The sequence below is a fragment of the Opisthorchis viverrini genome, assembly GCF_000715545.1.
Source record: "Opisthorchis viverrini unplaced genomic scaffold opera_v5_58, whole genome shotgun sequence".
Lineage (NCBI taxonomy): Eukaryota > Metazoa > Platyhelminthes > Trematoda > Opisthorchiida > Opisthorchiidae > Opisthorchis > Opisthorchis viverrini.
The window spans coordinates 658,766-676,215 of record NW_008751716.1 but is presented as its reverse complement, the minus strand read 5'-3'; the positions used below and the strand labels follow the sequence as shown (position 1 = coordinate 676,215).

General features: G+C 42.8%; 1 protein-coding gene across 1 annotated transcript in view; it reads left to right on the top strand.

Moving 5' to 3' along the window:
• The window catches only part of T265_03915 (hypothetical protein), a gene marked incomplete at both ends in the record, with an annotated part of 44,441 nt that extends 27,140 nt beyond the window's left edge, over positions 1-17,301 (top strand). The window contains 5 exons of the mRNA XM_009168516.1: positions 2,592-2,977; positions 7,736-7,850; positions 10,705-10,824; positions 14,372-14,448; positions 16,858-17,301. Of these exons, the coding sequence (XP_009166780.1) occupies positions 2,592-2,977; position 7,736 (387 nt within the window). The remainder of the gene's footprint in view (positions 1-2,591; positions 2,978-7,735; positions 7,851-10,704; positions 10,825-14,371; positions 14,449-16,857) is intronic.
• Between the last annotated feature and the right edge of the window lie 149 nt (positions 17,302-17,450).

Sequence of the window (17,450 nt, the reverse complement as noted above, 5' to 3'; positions counted from 1 at the left end):
GCACGTGAGCACATTCGTGCGAAAACACAACGAGCGGATAGGGTGATAGGATGGATAACTGAGTTTTTAATGTACCGTGGCGTCTCAGTGGCGTAACGAGATGGTATTTCGTACGGTTTGTCTGTAATGCCCAGCGGGCTTCTGTTTCGACTATTTGACTCAGAGACAGTGAGCACAGCTCATCGGTTGTGCCCCTGGTGACGCACATGCTTGACCTTCATACATACGTGTGAAGCAAGGGTAAAATGTCATGCCAAAGTGGCATACACAATTTAACTAACAGCTCACACGGCCTTTGGTGTTCAGTACGCAAGACAGTCATCACACCGTTGGCCTAGCTGATGAATGGTGGGCTGCTATACCTTTCCGGATTGGCATATCACATCGATCTACACCGGTAGGAACACGCATACTGGGTAATGCCACATACGGTTTGAGCTGGAGGAGGAGTGAGGGGGTCAGTTCCGAAGCCGCATGCGTACCCTCTTGGTGACTCATAACTATCCACTCAGGTGCGTACCACTGAACAGCTGCTCCTTAAAGTGCGCTCAAAAGGGTATCTAGTGGGCAGCAGCACTCAGGAGATACGCTCTAAGCATATGGCTACATAGTGCTAATGATCTTTTAACTGGATATAGGTAACGACGCCGCAGACAGTCACCTCCAGCACATAGACTTAACATCATAGACTTAACGTCACAGACTTAACACTCAAGATTTTTCGGAGTGCCGTTGCAGATGGGTGGGTACAGAAAATACACAAAAATAGAATAGAAGAGGATAAATTAAATCACGTTTCAAAACAATAAAGCGCCACGCAGTTCAAGTATGAGATGTGAGTCAAAAACAACATGGAGCCTGACTACCGAAGCAGAGCCTCACCACGGGGAACCACTGACGGACCACTCAGGTAGGGATGCTGGATGCGACCAAACGGTTTACAATCGTATCATAATCGAGGGATTGTCTGGTAGGCCACAGCACACATGAGACACACCCCGGTCATATACATATGGCCAGCTTGTATGACAGCTTGTTTAGCTTGGGCCATATGACCGTGGCCACTTTTAGAATCGTTGTAGGCTTGAGGCTACGAAACATTCAGTGTATTAATTGGGACTACGCTGACGCAAATGGGAACAGCCTAGCAGTTGAAAACCAAAGCTGCTCGCTCTTGATAGACTGGAGGCTGCATTCCTAATGAACTGGGGAACAGGGCTCACTTTACGTCATTTGATGCTGTCGATCATTTCAGCCTCCATTTCTTCGGTGTTTTAGATTGTTCAGCGGTGTGATCCGGGATTCGTGGAATAATCTGCGTTTTCAGAGAGGGTGGAAGTCAAGTATGAAGTTGAAGCTGAGAAATTCTTAATAATAGTCGCAAGAATGCTTGTCGTTAGAGAGAAAAGATCCAATGAATCACGAGGACGCTTAAAATATTACGTTCAGTGGGCGAAATAGCATAAGCGTTAAGAGGACAGTGGAGGGGAGTGTTGGAATGTGCAGAACACTAGCAAAGGGACTGAAGATTTGTGATGAAACTGGACCTCAGGTTTTTATGAATCCAATGGGTCTTTGGAACAAAGGGTGCAAGCTTGACAGTGTTGTGTTCAAACCTGTGAGAAAGAAATACTAGTTAATAGAGAAATTGTTTTCGATCGCGCGTAAAATGATGTCTCCTTATGTGAAAGATACTCACTAGAGGACATATTCAAAGCTGGTCAAACAGGCCTTTGCTGCGTAACTTTGACCTCTAAGTATTTTTGAAAACAGGAGGTGAAGCGGTTGACACCAGACATTTTCCAATCCTTGTCATTCATTTTTGAATACACATTATTGAGTACCCCATCCAGCATCATTTTTTCATAGTCAATCCAGAACACTCGGGTTCCTTGCCCCGAACCAAAGAATCAAATGTGTATCAGATATATATAATATTCAATGGGCAATCGTAGTCCCAACTGTGAGGACTCCAGTTTGAAATTATTTTCACGAAATACTTTCTTTTGCACACAAACTGACATCCACAGGGGACTCTAGCGAATCCCAGCTGAATCTTTCGCTTACTACGTTTTTTTCAGCCGAACGTACCACACAAGGACCGTTTTATGTCTAAATTCGTACGATTTTCAAGATATAGTGACATATTTTCTTTAAGTCAACTACTTACAAGTTTGCTGAGAATACTTCGACGGGCCGCAGCCGGTTATACCCTTTTTTGGAGCTCGTTATGTAAGCAGCTTCCTAGATTCAAGCAATGTTATCTTCTAATTGGACCGCGAACAATTTGCACACCAATTCGGTTTTCGTTGGAAACCCAACGGAGACTCTCCCAAGTGAGACATAAGTTTGCGGGAACTCGGAAGTGAGACATAAGTTTGACGGGAACTCGGGAAATGTGCCCGCCTGATGAGGTTGAATAAGACAGGCGAAACCGGTCTGTGGGAAATTGCCTTTAAGAAAGTAATTTGTTTTCCCTAACATGGTGAGCACCGTTACAACCGTTGTCTAGCATTTTTCTGTCCCGTGACCGAACTGTGGACTGATCTCAAGTGCTTTGTTTTTGTCATATTTACTCCCCTCAACTTTAGCGTACGGTATCCAGTCTCACAGTACAAGAAGCGACGCGTTCACTTGGTAGCCGAAGAGACAGTATGGAGGAGGATGTTTTGGTATCTACTTCCGCCAATCCAGACTCACAATGCGTAGTTGACAGTAATCAAACCTTTGCACAAGAAAAGGTGGTACACTATAGCGAGGGTGTGCAGCCGATGTCCTCTGTAGCTGCAGACTATGGACCAGCATCTGATCAAAAGCAACTGCATCGTTCAACAGCCACTTCGACTGCGCTGATGGATGACAAATTGAGAATATTCCGCGTCATGCTTGCTGGGGACTCAGCTGTTGGCAAGACAAGTTTACTTGTACGGCTTTGCGATAACGTGTTTACCGGAAAAGCTGTCTCAACCATAGGTTAGTCATTCAGTTGCTTCGTTTTTTCCTGAAAAACCCATTCTAGTTGTCCATTCTACCATTTTCTGACCTCGAAAACAATCGATTTAATTTTGAATTGATTTGAGACAAAAGTAAATCGTGCAAACATTCTCACGTGACCACAACCGCTCGATCACTTAAGCTCAGTAAACGACAGATATGATTCGTTGCTTCGATCCATGTTTGTACAACGCATTTTTCCGTCTGCAAGAAAAGTCTTTGGTGGTTAGAATATCAGTTGATCACGGCTGCAGTCAAGAGGTCTATGAATAGAAAAGCTCTTCGTCTGATTATCGCCACCACTACATGGTTATCGTGCAAGACACTTCTTGCTGGGAGTGCAAAGAAATGACAAACAGTCTCAACGTGACAAAACATTTCATCATTTTAACAGCTTTGACCCTGTTAGGAACAAACCTGATGAGCCAATTACAGGGCACAGCAGGACAAACATATCTATGTGATTTCCGCAGAGTGGTGCTCCAAATGCCGCGGTCCATGTGTATTTACGCCGTCTTCAAAACTGCTCAGTATTTTCATGTCCAAAAATAATTTTGATCTATTTACTTGTGTAAATCTAGATTTAGCCGATTTGAAGCTCGTTGTCCTTTAAGCAATCAGACGGACCGAAGGGGTTTCAAATACTTTTGACTGAAAATGAAATGTTTTACGGTTACTTACATTATACCAGATCAGTCATGTTTCCATCAAATACTGCTGGTCATGTTCCACGACACATGCTCGATGTGTGCGCGCGCGAATGTCATCAGAGTGCACCTAACATGCCCCTATGTTGAAATACAACTCCATTTACTTAGGCCGACGAGTGGATGGGAAACGGATATGCATAAGTCAAAAGATCAATGCACACCCAGAAGTATTAATCAGTGGATGAAACAGCTACCAGTATGCGTGCATTTTTACACATTTTGCAGATCTTACGAATGCCAGCGAATCAAAACGAGTAAGAACTTGACAACTTATTGGTTACACCCTTATTATTCATTTAAACTAGGCGGAATGAAGCAATTGAAATTCGATTAGAGGGTGCTAGAAATATTTGACTAGGTAGGTAGTTAAATGGGCGGTATAGAAACCGGTGAAATGTTGCCGAAATTCAGGAGCAGCGAGAAACACCAATGTGATAAAAATTGTCTTAAGTATCCGTCTAAAGGATGTCTCGTATCCGATAAACAACTTCCTGGAACATCCCTTTTCCTCTCATAGTTCCATTACCATTGCATCTATAACAGCCTTGGGGATAAATACCGAACTGCAGTCGTCAGTCAGATGATTGTTAAACTGGCGTTTTAGAATCCGAATCATTTACACTGTATTGTCACTAAGTGGGTAAACACAGCGTGGACGTGCTTACCACGCAGGTAAACACTCATATATGCACCAGCTGCGAAGCGTACGGTCAGCCCATAGACTCCAACTTCCTCAGTGTCTCTTCACAACATAATACGCAAGGCGGCAGCAGCGACGCGCTACTGTCAGGCGATGAAAAATTGTGTACCGCAGCGATAAGCTAATTGTTGGACGAAGTACTCTCACACGCCTCTGTTAAGACTTCTATACTCTGAGTCTCATGTCGTTTAATTGACCGACGGCCAAGATGCGTTCTACAGCGCTGTACATACTCAGCGGTATGTAACGACCGAAGTTGTACCTTTGGCAGAGTACTTGCAGTAGAACGTGCACCAACGTTTTCCTGCCTTGGATAGGGGTGTTTTATTCCCGCGATTACCTCAACAGTCCATTGTTGATATGCCCACATGCGCCAAATAATGATGACAATTCGTTTAAATACGTCTGTCTTCAAGTGACATCTCAAAATTTTGCGCTTATTACGTGATTAGGAGCGGCTCAATGAAGAGTCATAAATATCCAACTGTATGATCAAAACGGGATTCCAGATTGGCTGCCTTGGACCACAGTTAACAGCCCAAGTAACGAAAAACGGAGAAGCTTCATGATCTCATCAGAAAAATGCAAGTGACTACTGCGGTTCTTCTGAAGGTCAATGGAATTCACTGAAAAAATTGACGTCAGCTGAAGCCATAAAGCGCTAATATCATGTGCTGGACAGAAAGTAGCCATGTGCGTCCTGGTGAAAGGAGAACGCTCGATAACGCTTGATAACATCAAGCGAGCGATAATTAAATCAAAGAAGCATCCCATTTCCGAACGATAGTCAGTGAATCACCAGTTCGTGTGCTTGGTTCTGCATTCGATTTATTGAACTCGTGCTACACGACTCAAGACGAGAGAACAAAAGTTCTTATAATGAATGACGAATTTATATAACGGTGTGACTGTTTATATTAAAGCACAGAGTGAGACAGTGAGTGAGATGAATACTATGCAAAATTTGTCTACCTGGGTATCAGATATCAAAGGTTCGCTTTGAGTTCGATGTTGACTTTGAGCTGAGCTATCAGGCTGCAAAAGCCAACATGGCTTTTGGATAAGGAGTATGGGCAAAGCGGATTCTACGGACTCACCTACCAAAAAGCATTCGTACGCAATACTGGACAAGGATACTGCCCATCGACTGGGATAAAAGTGTAGCCAAGAGGCTCTCCGGCGGCCTCGATGAGATAGAATGCAGGAAAAAACTTCAGAATCTATTTACAGTATTGAAGAAGAGGGATCCCGGAATAGTCTTGATATGAAAATTTGATCAGGAGAAGCAGAAGTTTGACAAACAGGTTGACGACATTTGAACGACGTTTCGAAAGTTGTCAACATTGATCAGATGGGAGTCATGAAACGGGACTCAATGGCATGAAGTTAGATGATACGAGTTGGTATCAGTCAGCATGGCGTCAGTCAGTTCGAGCCAAAGAGCTGAGTTGGACAAAACGCAAAGTCACTTGGTGAGAGCTGAACCCGGTGACGGGCCAAGCAGTAGTTTAAGTGACTGCGGCCACCTTTGACTCATCTATGATCATGAATGTACAGAGGTCGGTCGGCTTCCGAAGAACGCGCTTGCGATTGTCACAGGTGGCCTTAGGTTTTTCTTTTTTCCAATTTTCGCTCGTTAGTTGGCTAACCCAAATTCAACTCGATCCGCCTGGGGAGCATCCCCCAAGAATCGCCTTTCCCTAAACATTCCGGCGGAGACACTGATGCACCCCTACTGAATGAGCGATTGGTTCGGTGACTTCATTTAAATGTCACCCCTGAAATGCCGTTCTAACTTATTTGCAAACCAAAGAGCCGCTGCTTCTGCCTCTACCTGAAAAATTCAGAACACTTGAAACCGCAGCCAGCGCGCATGGAAGAACAGTGATCAGATTCGCCTAATTGCATAAGCCCGTCTAGCACAATAGTTCCAAAACAGACAGGCAGCCTCATGACTTCCATTTATGCCATCAATCAAAAGCACACATTGGTTACAGTTTCCTGCCAGAACTTCACAGGCTGCGTCAAAGCCTATAGCGGATATAGCTAGTGTTGAAGAGAGGTTGCCTGCTCTGTCGGGAACGAGCGATAGGTAGGAGCCTAACTTAATCCCTTGACCATATCGCACAAGTCTGAAGTTTGAGTTTGGATTCACATTGCCCACCCTACAGAACAGGGGAGCCAACAAAAAAGCTAGCTATGACTAAACAGACGAAAAAGACAAGAGTGGTGGACCACAAAAGCTTCTAACAGGTGTTGAACCATCCGTGTGTTTGGGGCAGTACGCTGAAGAACGACATGGCTCTCCGCATTCACCTGGTTGTTACAACACCACTAAAGTTTCTTTTATTGTGTCAATTTTGCTTGTTTTGTGTAATACGTACAGTAGCTTCACCGTCTATCAGTTGACATCAGAGATGAGATCACACAAAGTTGGTATCACTGCCACTTGAAATGGGAGGTTCACCATGCATGTAGAACGTTTCGCTGAACAAATATGCAACCACGTGTCTTCTTACACCTGTAGGTATCGATATGAAAATGCGTTCGATAACTGTGGACGATCGTACGGCAATGCTCCAGATCTGGGACACAGCTGGGCAAGAAAGGTATTTTCGATAAGTACATGAAAGTATTCAAACAAAAGTTGCCACTTCACTTATGGATAACGGATTCTTTGATTTTATTGGCTAATCTTTTTAGCATCATTTGTACTTGTAGGCCATTAAGTCAGTCACCCATTCTTTGATTTATTTCTATATTACACTGTCGCGTAAGCAAAAGTGATGAATTAGACTGGTATATTCACAAAAGTTTATTGAGGTTTTACAGCACCAGTGTGTCGTTTACTGAAAGCTGAGCAATTTGTGGTTGATTAGAAGAACTTTTGTGGTAAAAGAAATATATATATATGTATATATATACATGGTAAACATACTGTGGTAGTTCACGGTAGGTGTTTCCGAAAAAAAACGCTCTAAATTTAGTGGAAAAATTTGAGTAAGAACGATACAATGGCCATAAAGGTTGGACTTTAACCAAAATAACAGTCTTTATGGTCGTTGGCTTGTTCGCCGAGCTGGGAAGTTTGGTTGCAAACGTTTTATCATTAATCGAGGTGTCATTAACGCACTGATGATGTCACTTCTATTGGTAATGAAACGTTTGCAATCAAATTGCCCAGCTCAGCGAACAAACCAACAAACGTCTACGCTACCTGAGCTACCAACCTTTTTCCTCTATAGAGAACAATCTTGATGTGTGCTATGCCTGAAAAAATCGCAACTGGGGTTGACCCAACATAGTCGTTTAATTTTTTCTTTATTTTCAGGTTCCGCAGCATATCGGCCAACTTTTACAGGAAAGCTGATGGAATACTCTTGGTCTATGACTGTACTCAAGAGTCCTCGTTCTTGAATATTCGTGAATGGATGAGTACTGTTCAGGTAAATTTAACCAACCAATACTCTGACACTGTCATTCAACCAGCCTTTAGAGTGTGTGCAGTTGAAAATAAATAAACACATTAACAAATAAATAAATAAATACATAATGAGTGTTTTCTCCTACTGTCTCTGAACATGGAACACTTCGCGTTCCCTCCGAATTCATCCGTCACCCAAGGAGAGCAAGATTCCTTAATCTGCAAGAGCTCAGATTTTAATTACTGACACATTTTGAACACATTTTGAACCCTCCCCCTTAAACCAGCAACCCAATGTTGCAAAACATCTTTTCGATTCATACACCAATATTGACTCTGATCAGGCTGCCTTCTATTCATTGACTGTTCCAGTCCCTTACAGCTTATTCTACTAGGATACACCAAGAATGTCCTCCTGTAGATCAGAGTTGTCAGTGGGGTGTTGATAAGAACTCTGATGGTGAAGATTGGGCTATTTCAACCTACCTTCCTCAAATGTGTGATGCTCATTGTGGTCGCGGTTAATCCGCTCCCACCAGAGATTGCTCCCTGCGACCAAAACCTTTCAACCAGGCGAAATACACCCTAAGTACTCCTCCCCAAATACTTTACTGATATCCCCCAAAATGAAATGAAATTTTCGAATCTGTGGTCTTAGTTATGGAATATGAATAAACCTTTAAGCTTGCCCGTCAATTTTAAAGGGTTCTCTCAAAAACAATCTGGATGTATAGATATTATTATTATCCAACTAGACAGACTTGTATTGGATGAAGTTTGAGTACACCAGAACAGTCTTCTGGGTTCACAAATGTTCCGCCGAAGCGCACATTTGCCAACACAGTCTGTTTTGTGAGAGAAGGGTCGGTAACCGGAGGTGCTGGTACAATAAACTGACGTAGTAACAAGTTGCATCTCAAAATTTCTATCGATGGTTGACCGCCGGATGCTGCAACGCATTGCGTTACCATTAAATGTGGCAGCGTAAACAGCTTTCATCAAATGAACTAATTTACCGAGCTCACTCGGTCTACAAATCAGCCCGACAGTAATATTCTGAAATCCCAACCTTCACTTGAGGTTATCATGGTTTTGGCCCCACCTTTCAATGTTTAATACATGTTGGGACTACAAAATAATCAACTGTTTGACTCTTCCTCTCATCATTCATTAAACTATCAATCTCTTTTGTTGGCGAAGTTCAATGCTTTGAGCACCGCTTTCGACAGTGGGAAAATCCGCTTCTTGTCGTGCTGACTGAGCAAAGGCGAAGCTAAAAAGGACTATTTACCGCAGAATTTTTAATATCTGTTTTAGCAATCCAACCAATGGTGGCCCGATACTGCATAATCAGGAGACAGATTCAAAGACTGTCAGTAGGCTGAGGCCAATGAGCCAAGCCAGGTGTTTATATCATCTGGGTCACCCGCGTTGGCGGTGTATGATGGCATGCGGAACATGGTTTATCGCAAAATACTGGGGTCGGTTGAAGTCAGGCAGTGGAACGGAGACAAATGTATAGTTCATCGCAAAATTCATCTTGCCAACAATGGCAGTGAAGGAAATTCGATTTTACTGAACAGAAAATAATCCGTTTCACAACCAACGCAAGCGTTCTATTATATGCCTCAACTTCTATGTATAGCGGAATCACAGTTCATATTTTGGATGAATCAACTATGGAAGCAAGTATTTGGGGAGAGAGAGTGACATTGAGGAAAACGAGTATTTCTTTAGATTTCGAAGGGCGGTGCTACACGTACCTAAATTTCCATTACTTATTGATTTTTCGCTAATTCATCTCCTACACCTCGCGACTGGAAGACAAGAAAATGTGTAGCTGCTTTAAACTACTGGGGTAATGTCGGTTCCAGGACAAACAGCCGTTTTCAAAACCCAGGCAAATTACATATACAGGTCTAGAAGTAGGTCTAAAAGTAGAACGAATGCACAACTTAACTGATCTTTGAACTCTGCTAATTTATCCAAGGTATTTTCGGCTTTCTGGTGGATTATAAAATCAGTAGCTGATGTAGTTTTTACCCTATGGCGTAGCCGCAGGAATTTAAGGTTAGCAATACCAGCAGAGTCGGAAAATGGGTGGCAGCCTGCCACATTATAGGCATATGCTGAAAGTGTGGCCATTTTTCATTACTGGTGTCTTTTACACCATGCCCCTTTATGAGCGAAAAGTCATTTTCGACATAGTAGCAGAACCCGGAGGGCTAGTCAGAGTCGACCCTGGATTGTTCAACTCATGCGAGTGGCGTAAGCACCTAAGGGGATCGCGTCAACAAATTATGAAAGGTTGATTCTTAAAAAAAAATCAGAGTTAACATGCCAAGAATCATGGGAGATGACACTGATGCTTTTACTCACTTCCGGATATAGCAATATTGCTGTCTGGATCCTGATGGATTCCCGATAGAGATGAATGGACGCGATATTGGTGTCAATCCACCAGTATAAATTTGGCGCAGGATGTGTGAGGCCTTAGGATGATGAACGTAGCTTTTAAGCCGGAGAACAATGCCCAACGTTTGTGGCAAAACCGAACTGCCTATGGTTTTGAGTCACTGGCGTGAAAATACTCCATCAACTGTTGGAAGGAGACTCCAACGTTGAGCATGAAGGTGTGAAAAGGGCTGTCCCAAGAAAATAAATGATGAAATCAGGATGCTGTCATGTGTTTCCACAAGCACACAGAGGTTTCTCGACAGAAATCAGGGGGGAATTTGAGACCCACTTTTGGAAGCCTGAAGCCGGAATGGCACGTACAAAGAACTAGTTTGCTTGCCATTTTGTTTTTGAGTCAAAAGTTCTTGTTATTCAGTGACCTGCTAACAATTAGATGACCAAACCTATTTTTCCCACAGGAAAACGCTGGTCGTGAGATCCCCGTGGCTATTATCGGAAACAAGGTGGATCTTCGTGATCAGCAAGAATTACTGGGTGCGCACTGCGTCACCTATGTGGAAGGAAGGAAATTCGCACAGGTAAATTTCGGGACAAATTCCTGTCAATAAACTTTGCCAAACGGCAAATGGGTTGTAGGTATTACTTTTTCAGAGAATCGATCTGGATAGAACACGGAAAAGGTGTTCACAATGAGGCCTTTCCAACTCTTTATAGTTCCGGTAGCTTACTGTCTAGAAATTCGTGACCAGCCAGAAAGATTTGTTTTAAAAACAGGTTTTTTCCGTCCCATCTACCATCTCCAGTGATTTTTCGTCAAGTTCGTCGTTATTAGTGACGCAGTACAGTCAAGGTGCAAAAAGAAATTATAACATTGGGAATTTATTTATCTGCCCAATGCAAAGTTATGCTCAGAAGTACTTAGAAGATAGGTCCGGATAAGATGAATTTGGGTACTCCAGAAAACACTATTTTTAAATTTCCAACCCAACTGCAAACCAGGCTTTCAATTTGAGAATCAATATGTCCACGTTCAAGAAAAAGTTCCGCGAGCGACACATATAATTCTTTCGTCTCTGCTTCCATGACATCTGTTGAATGGCATACTTTGAGAGTCTCCCGCAAAACCCAGACACGAAACGAAGAGTGCTAGGTGTTCGGTTAACCTCGGTCAACTCTAAACAGTTTCATCAAATGCAATAGTACCTGAACTGAGGAACCAGACTTTCGAAGTAAGGAAATGGAAAACTGCGTTGGAACTGTAGAAATGCACGAACCTCTTCAAGATGTACCAAAAACCTGTGAGTAATACCAAAAGAATGTCAATCGAGACAAGTGGCGTACTGTGCCATATCTGTTATAAGCTTTCAGTTCATCCCATTCTGGTTGGCGTCATCGCAACTACGATGTTTTGTTGACTGGTGGCAAAACATTCCCGATCTAACAACAAAGCTCGGCAAACAAACCAGCAACCAAACAGCGCATCCTAGCCATCCATATTCCGCAACTTCGCCAATGCATGCCAACTGGATAAACTCGAAAAGGGACTCACAAATGCTTGTCAGCCCCACTTGTAGGCACTAAAAAGCAACGCATATTATCCCATATTGCACCTTGAAGGATGCAAGGTTGGATCCACGTTTGATGTAGAGTAGAAAACGAGCAACGTTCTCTGTCAAGTCCAACCGTTCATGTTTACCTGGTCATTTCGTCTATTCAAACTGTCTGATCAATACACACGTATTATGAGCTATTATCATTGGGTAGTAACATTACAAAGCAGAGTAGTATTACGAGCAATCCATGACGCAGTCTCCTGAAAAGTGCAGCTTCTTGGTATTCATTTGTCTTTCATCAGGCGCTTCTAGTTCCTTCTTGAGATGATTCCCAACCTTGCGAATAGAGCGTGACATCAAGGACTCATAGACTTGAGCGCTGTTCCCCCTAAACGTCTGTATTGATAGGACTGTAAGAAATGGCCTCGTTTACTCTTGTTAAAAATGAAATTTACCTCATACTCACTTTCTAATCCAACAATTACCACTATTTCACCTGCCGGTGGTCATGCGCGGGGATGTTAGCCGTGACACACGGCCACATTGTGCAACATATGCTTCAAAACACTGAGTTTGAGTTCGTTCAACACAATTCGCATTTTACTGTCATGCTTTCCTAACTTAGGGCAAACCCGAAAAATGATCTTCACAGACCCCAAAAAAAACTTTGATTTGCTTGGATCTCCACAAACCAACCTTTAGGGTTATTTGAATAACTCTGAACTTCCTCGTCCATGTCAGCATATGCTTCGCTTGATTAAAGCTCCAGGCGCAGCAATGTTTTCAGAGAAGATCCCAGAATAAAATGATCTATAGTAAGCTATGCATATCTAAAAATACCTAGAGATTTAAGCTCAAATGTCTGTGATCAATGATTGATCACAGCAGGCCACGAACCAGGTTAAGCGAACCATCAATAGAGACGGCCGCATCTGCAGCTTTCCCAGCTAGCAGTACGAATATGGGATAAGGCTGGCTGAGTAATGGGACAAACATGCTGTAGCCGAGCGTTGGCACAATCGGCCAATCATTTATACCATGGTTTGGTTAGCTTATTCGTAAGGGCCTGGTTAGAACTTACACCTCCACGCAAGTGACTAAGATGGAATGCATGTCCAGAGAACATTCGGTAGAAAGTCGTGAAAACCCAGGCAATGCTATAGGTTTAATCAAAGTACCATGTTCCTGGAAGCGAATTTGGATTTTTCGCACTCCTAATAACTGCAGAGGGTGTCTCCGGATTCAATGTGCTTCCAGTAAGAACGTTTAACAACCTGGTATCAAATTGATTCGAATTACGGGGGTAAAACGCTGTCCAAGAGAAGTATCCCCAAGGAGAGAGCTGCCTATCTATTATTGAAGTTGAAAGATATATAACTTCGCATACTTAAAACTACGGGTTTTGCTGCTCAGATGTGACGAAAGCAACGATTATGTTTCGCTGAATAGTGGAGTTGAATACAATAATATCGCCAGTTCCAACGAATCACTACAAAGCGCACAGCAGGGTTAGGTTTCCACGGTCCAACAATGACAGCAGAGGTGATCTAATCCAAGACACGTATGCAAGCATGTTTCAAGGTATTAGGAGGATTTTCACCACTGAACACTGGTGTGCAAATGAGAGCATTTCGCTAAGTACGTTCAATTTGGGTTCAAGCAGTACACAAAGCTGGCGGAAATTTGGGGGCCACATCTACGCGATGTGCTCCAACAAAGGCCGAACCGGTTGTTGGCTGTTGAAATGTTTTTAGCAACCTTTTGAATAGTGTTCCGTCAAGAAAATTTACTGCAGTATCTTGAATATCGTACCAACTGAAACATGAAGTGGCATTTGTGTAGCACATTCAGTCGAAAATTATCTTAAGCGAGGGGTCTATCTGGGATTCAGCCGTACCCCCTGTAAAGACTAAATACCGATTTAATTTTGCAGAAGATTTGCACAGAAACTGTACCAGAACTTGACCATACCCCAGAAGTGAGGAGTGAACTTCAATCTATCATTATAGGCAAGGTCAACCGAGAGGAAATAGGCACTAAAGACTTTGTGTATATTTATCTGTTTTTTTCCTTCAACATTCTGTCTTCAACAAATGTAGGTATTGTTAGGTTCACTCAGCGAACCAAGTGATGAGTTGGACTCGTCTTTATGCGGTAACAGTAACCCGGGTTATTTTTGATAAATTAGCAGAAAAAATCCATTATATAAATTCGTCCACATAAATTGACTTCGACCCCGACTGTACGGACAAAGGACGCAAAAGGATGGCACATGTTCCGTTCCCCAATTAGCCACCGGCTCCAAGGTGCGCACGCTTTTAACCGACACAGAGAATAGGTGCACCTTGACGACAATACTACATTTTGATCACTGCGTATTGACCCTACAATACTGACTCAACTGACCTAGCAGTGATTAACTTTATGCAGACAAAAACGTTTGATCAAGATGACCCGGCAATTCACAATCGATGAATTTTAGGCATATTTATGCGAATAGTTTGAATACATCAAAGAGACAGATAACTAAATTTAACCTATTTACACCCGCCCACTTCCACTTATTTTCTAGGAAATTGGTGCATTGTTCTTCGAAACCAGTGCGTTGACCGGGGAGAACGTTGAGGACTGTGCTACCGAACTGACGAGGTAAGCGCCGTTTGAATCCGATCTCGTAATTGAGGATGTAATTAGTCCGTGGTATGGGAACGGAATATATAATGAAGCTGACAGCAAACACAGCACAAATATACACCCTATAACATGTTAATTTAAGAAGTTAATCTTGGTTGAATTTTGTCTGGATATGAAGGACTGCAATGGGGTAAAGATGGCCGTTGGGCGGTGCAGCACTTCCGAAGGACATTCCCGGGCTTTCTTCAGGTCCAAATGGGTGTGTTGTAAACAGTACCAAGAAATCTCACCATAAGTGCAGATTCTAAGTTGCACCAATGGGTCCGGGAACTAATGTGTTATGTTGGATTAACCCTTCCAGGTTTGTGCGTTTGTTTGCGGCCGCTGACTTTATCAACAATGAAATGAAACATAGGATAGTGGTTGCCCCTCAATGAGGGACAACCGGTCAGATGAAAAAAAGATGTCATAAGATGTTCTTTCTTCTGCGGCTAGGGTAAAGCACAAAAATTGCAACGGTAAATGTGTGCATTTTTTTAAGTAACTGTACCGAGCAATCTGCCTTCTTAGGATTGATATTCAGATAGCTTTATATTTTCATGGTGTGACAACCAGAGGTCATGTAGCTGCATGGCTCCGGAGACCTCTCCAGTATGTGCCGGGGGCGATGTTTCAAGAATTTCTCCGTGTTTTTGAATTGCAGGTACTCCTTCCACTAACTTAGCGATCCAGTGGGTATCTCGTTTACTTAACCACATTTGCCCACCTGCGTTATAGCATCGTTTGAATTCCACGAGGCAGACAGCAATGACGGACCACATGTCACTTCTGAACTCTGACGTACTCACGAGCATGGGTGTCAGAATTTCAGTGTTGTTTGGAAGCGGATGAATCACCCTCGAATCTTCGGAAGCCTTAATCCCTCACGCAATTTTAAGAGTTTACAGCACTAAGTTGCTGACGGGAGGTCTGTGGTTTGGACCAAACCCCGGCACCTCAGACGATATTCTCTAGGCTCAGGCAGCCAAGCAGTACCGCAGCCCTCGTGCTTCATTCGGATGGCAAGTGACCAGGCACCCATAGGTGGTACAGTTTAGCACTCCTACCGAGGTTCACTTTAACAAATAGATAAGACGATAATCTTCCATTAACTAACATTTCACGGCCTAAAACTACATACCAATGACATGAATGTCGCACACAGAAGAACACAGCTCCATTTCTCACTATTATCCACGTACGGAACTAAGGTTGGCAATGCCTTCTCCTACCAACACCGTCGTTTCCGCACCCGTCAAAGAATTTTTGGGAACTAGCACGCTTTGTCATGTTGCTGATAACTGAATAAATGAGACTCTAAAAGTGGAAAAGACTACAAGTGATTTAGACCTCAAAAAAAATGGGTGTTCCCGTCCACAAACTTCAAGTTAGGGCGAACCTCGAACAAAATCTCACTCGCTATATATGCCATTTGACACTTACGCGGAGGCACACGAAACACGGACGACTTAAGTAACTTCTAGCCTTCAAGATCCACTCCGAGAATACAACAATGCACCATTTCGTAAACATCATGAACCAACTGGCCTAGACGTTTACGAATCGGAATGAGGTACCTGAAATGCCAGCTGAAAAACCTCCATTTAGCAATCCAATATTCCTTGGGGATAGGTTTTTGAATCTGTTGGACTGGGCTAAATTTCCCCTGTCCAGCTCAACTGAATTTTCATAATCTTTATAATTTTTACGATAAGTCTATGTGAATTTTAAGATATCCTTGAATGCAAGCTGTCCCATTATGGTGAGTTTTTTTGCATAAGCAAACCACAGTGAGGCTAACCTCTTGGATAAACGATTTCTGCTGGCTTCTCAAATCTCTATTCAACGTTTATGTCCCTCACAGAACTGAACACCTTTTGTTGGTTAGCCCTGATTTGGGCTCATCCTATAGACGCAGTAGGATCGATCAAGCGTCGTTGTGGTTACGTTTCTAGGTGTTGACCTGAATCTCAAGCAGTCAGCCACTGGATGCACTTGGTATGACGTATGCGCTGAAATGAATCACCAGTTCGGCCAACGTGATCAGATCACCGGAAAATGATCTACTTTTCACAATCGTTGTGGGAGAAATCGACAACCGGCCTAGTCTTTGTATGTTTTAGGGAGCAAACACGATTGAAGAGTAAGACAAAGGGGAATAAAGTTAGAAGAAGCCTAACTTCTCCGTACCCCAGAGCAAACACACTACAACTATTGGTAAAGGAAATATCCACCCTAAACTTATTTCGTGTTCGTCGGATATGTTTCGCTTTTCTCCACAAAGCCACATAAGCGACCCATTCACCAGTGAATACTGCTTATTTCCATAGTTTTCTCAAGCACTACTCACGTGATTCTCTTATCGATTTTTCTCAATGTTTTCAGATTACTCTGTGCACAGGAAGATTACAATCTTCGTCGGCCGCAACTCAAATTGAACAGTCCAGTGAAACCGAACAACAGAAGCGGCTGTTGTGGCAAGTAATCCAAGCAAAAGCGTCACCCGCCATTGCCCCCGCGCCACTCAATTGCAAAACTGCACTCAGATTTCTTATCATCCAAAAGTTTATATGAATCTACTTCATCAGAACCAATTTACAGTCTTCTTTCAACACCCAATCAACCGAGTCCAAAAAGTCATACGCGCCGAGTGTCTTGTGCATCCAGAATATTTAATCAATTAACACTTTGTGCCTTTGGCCACTCAGAGTTCATTCGCATTTCACTGCAGCCGAACTAGATTCACCAATTTTGCAATTCAAACAGTTGTTTCTCCATGCCATTTTTTCACGGACCTTACTTGGTACTCGGTTAATCACGAACATATTATTGAAGCCAAATTTTCGTGTTCTCTTCAGTTCATCACACTGAGCAAGGGGGTTAGTCTAGCGGGTATCTGGTTATCCATTAGAGAACACGTCAGTGACCGAACTCTCCTTTAAACATATATATATATGTATATATATATATATATATCG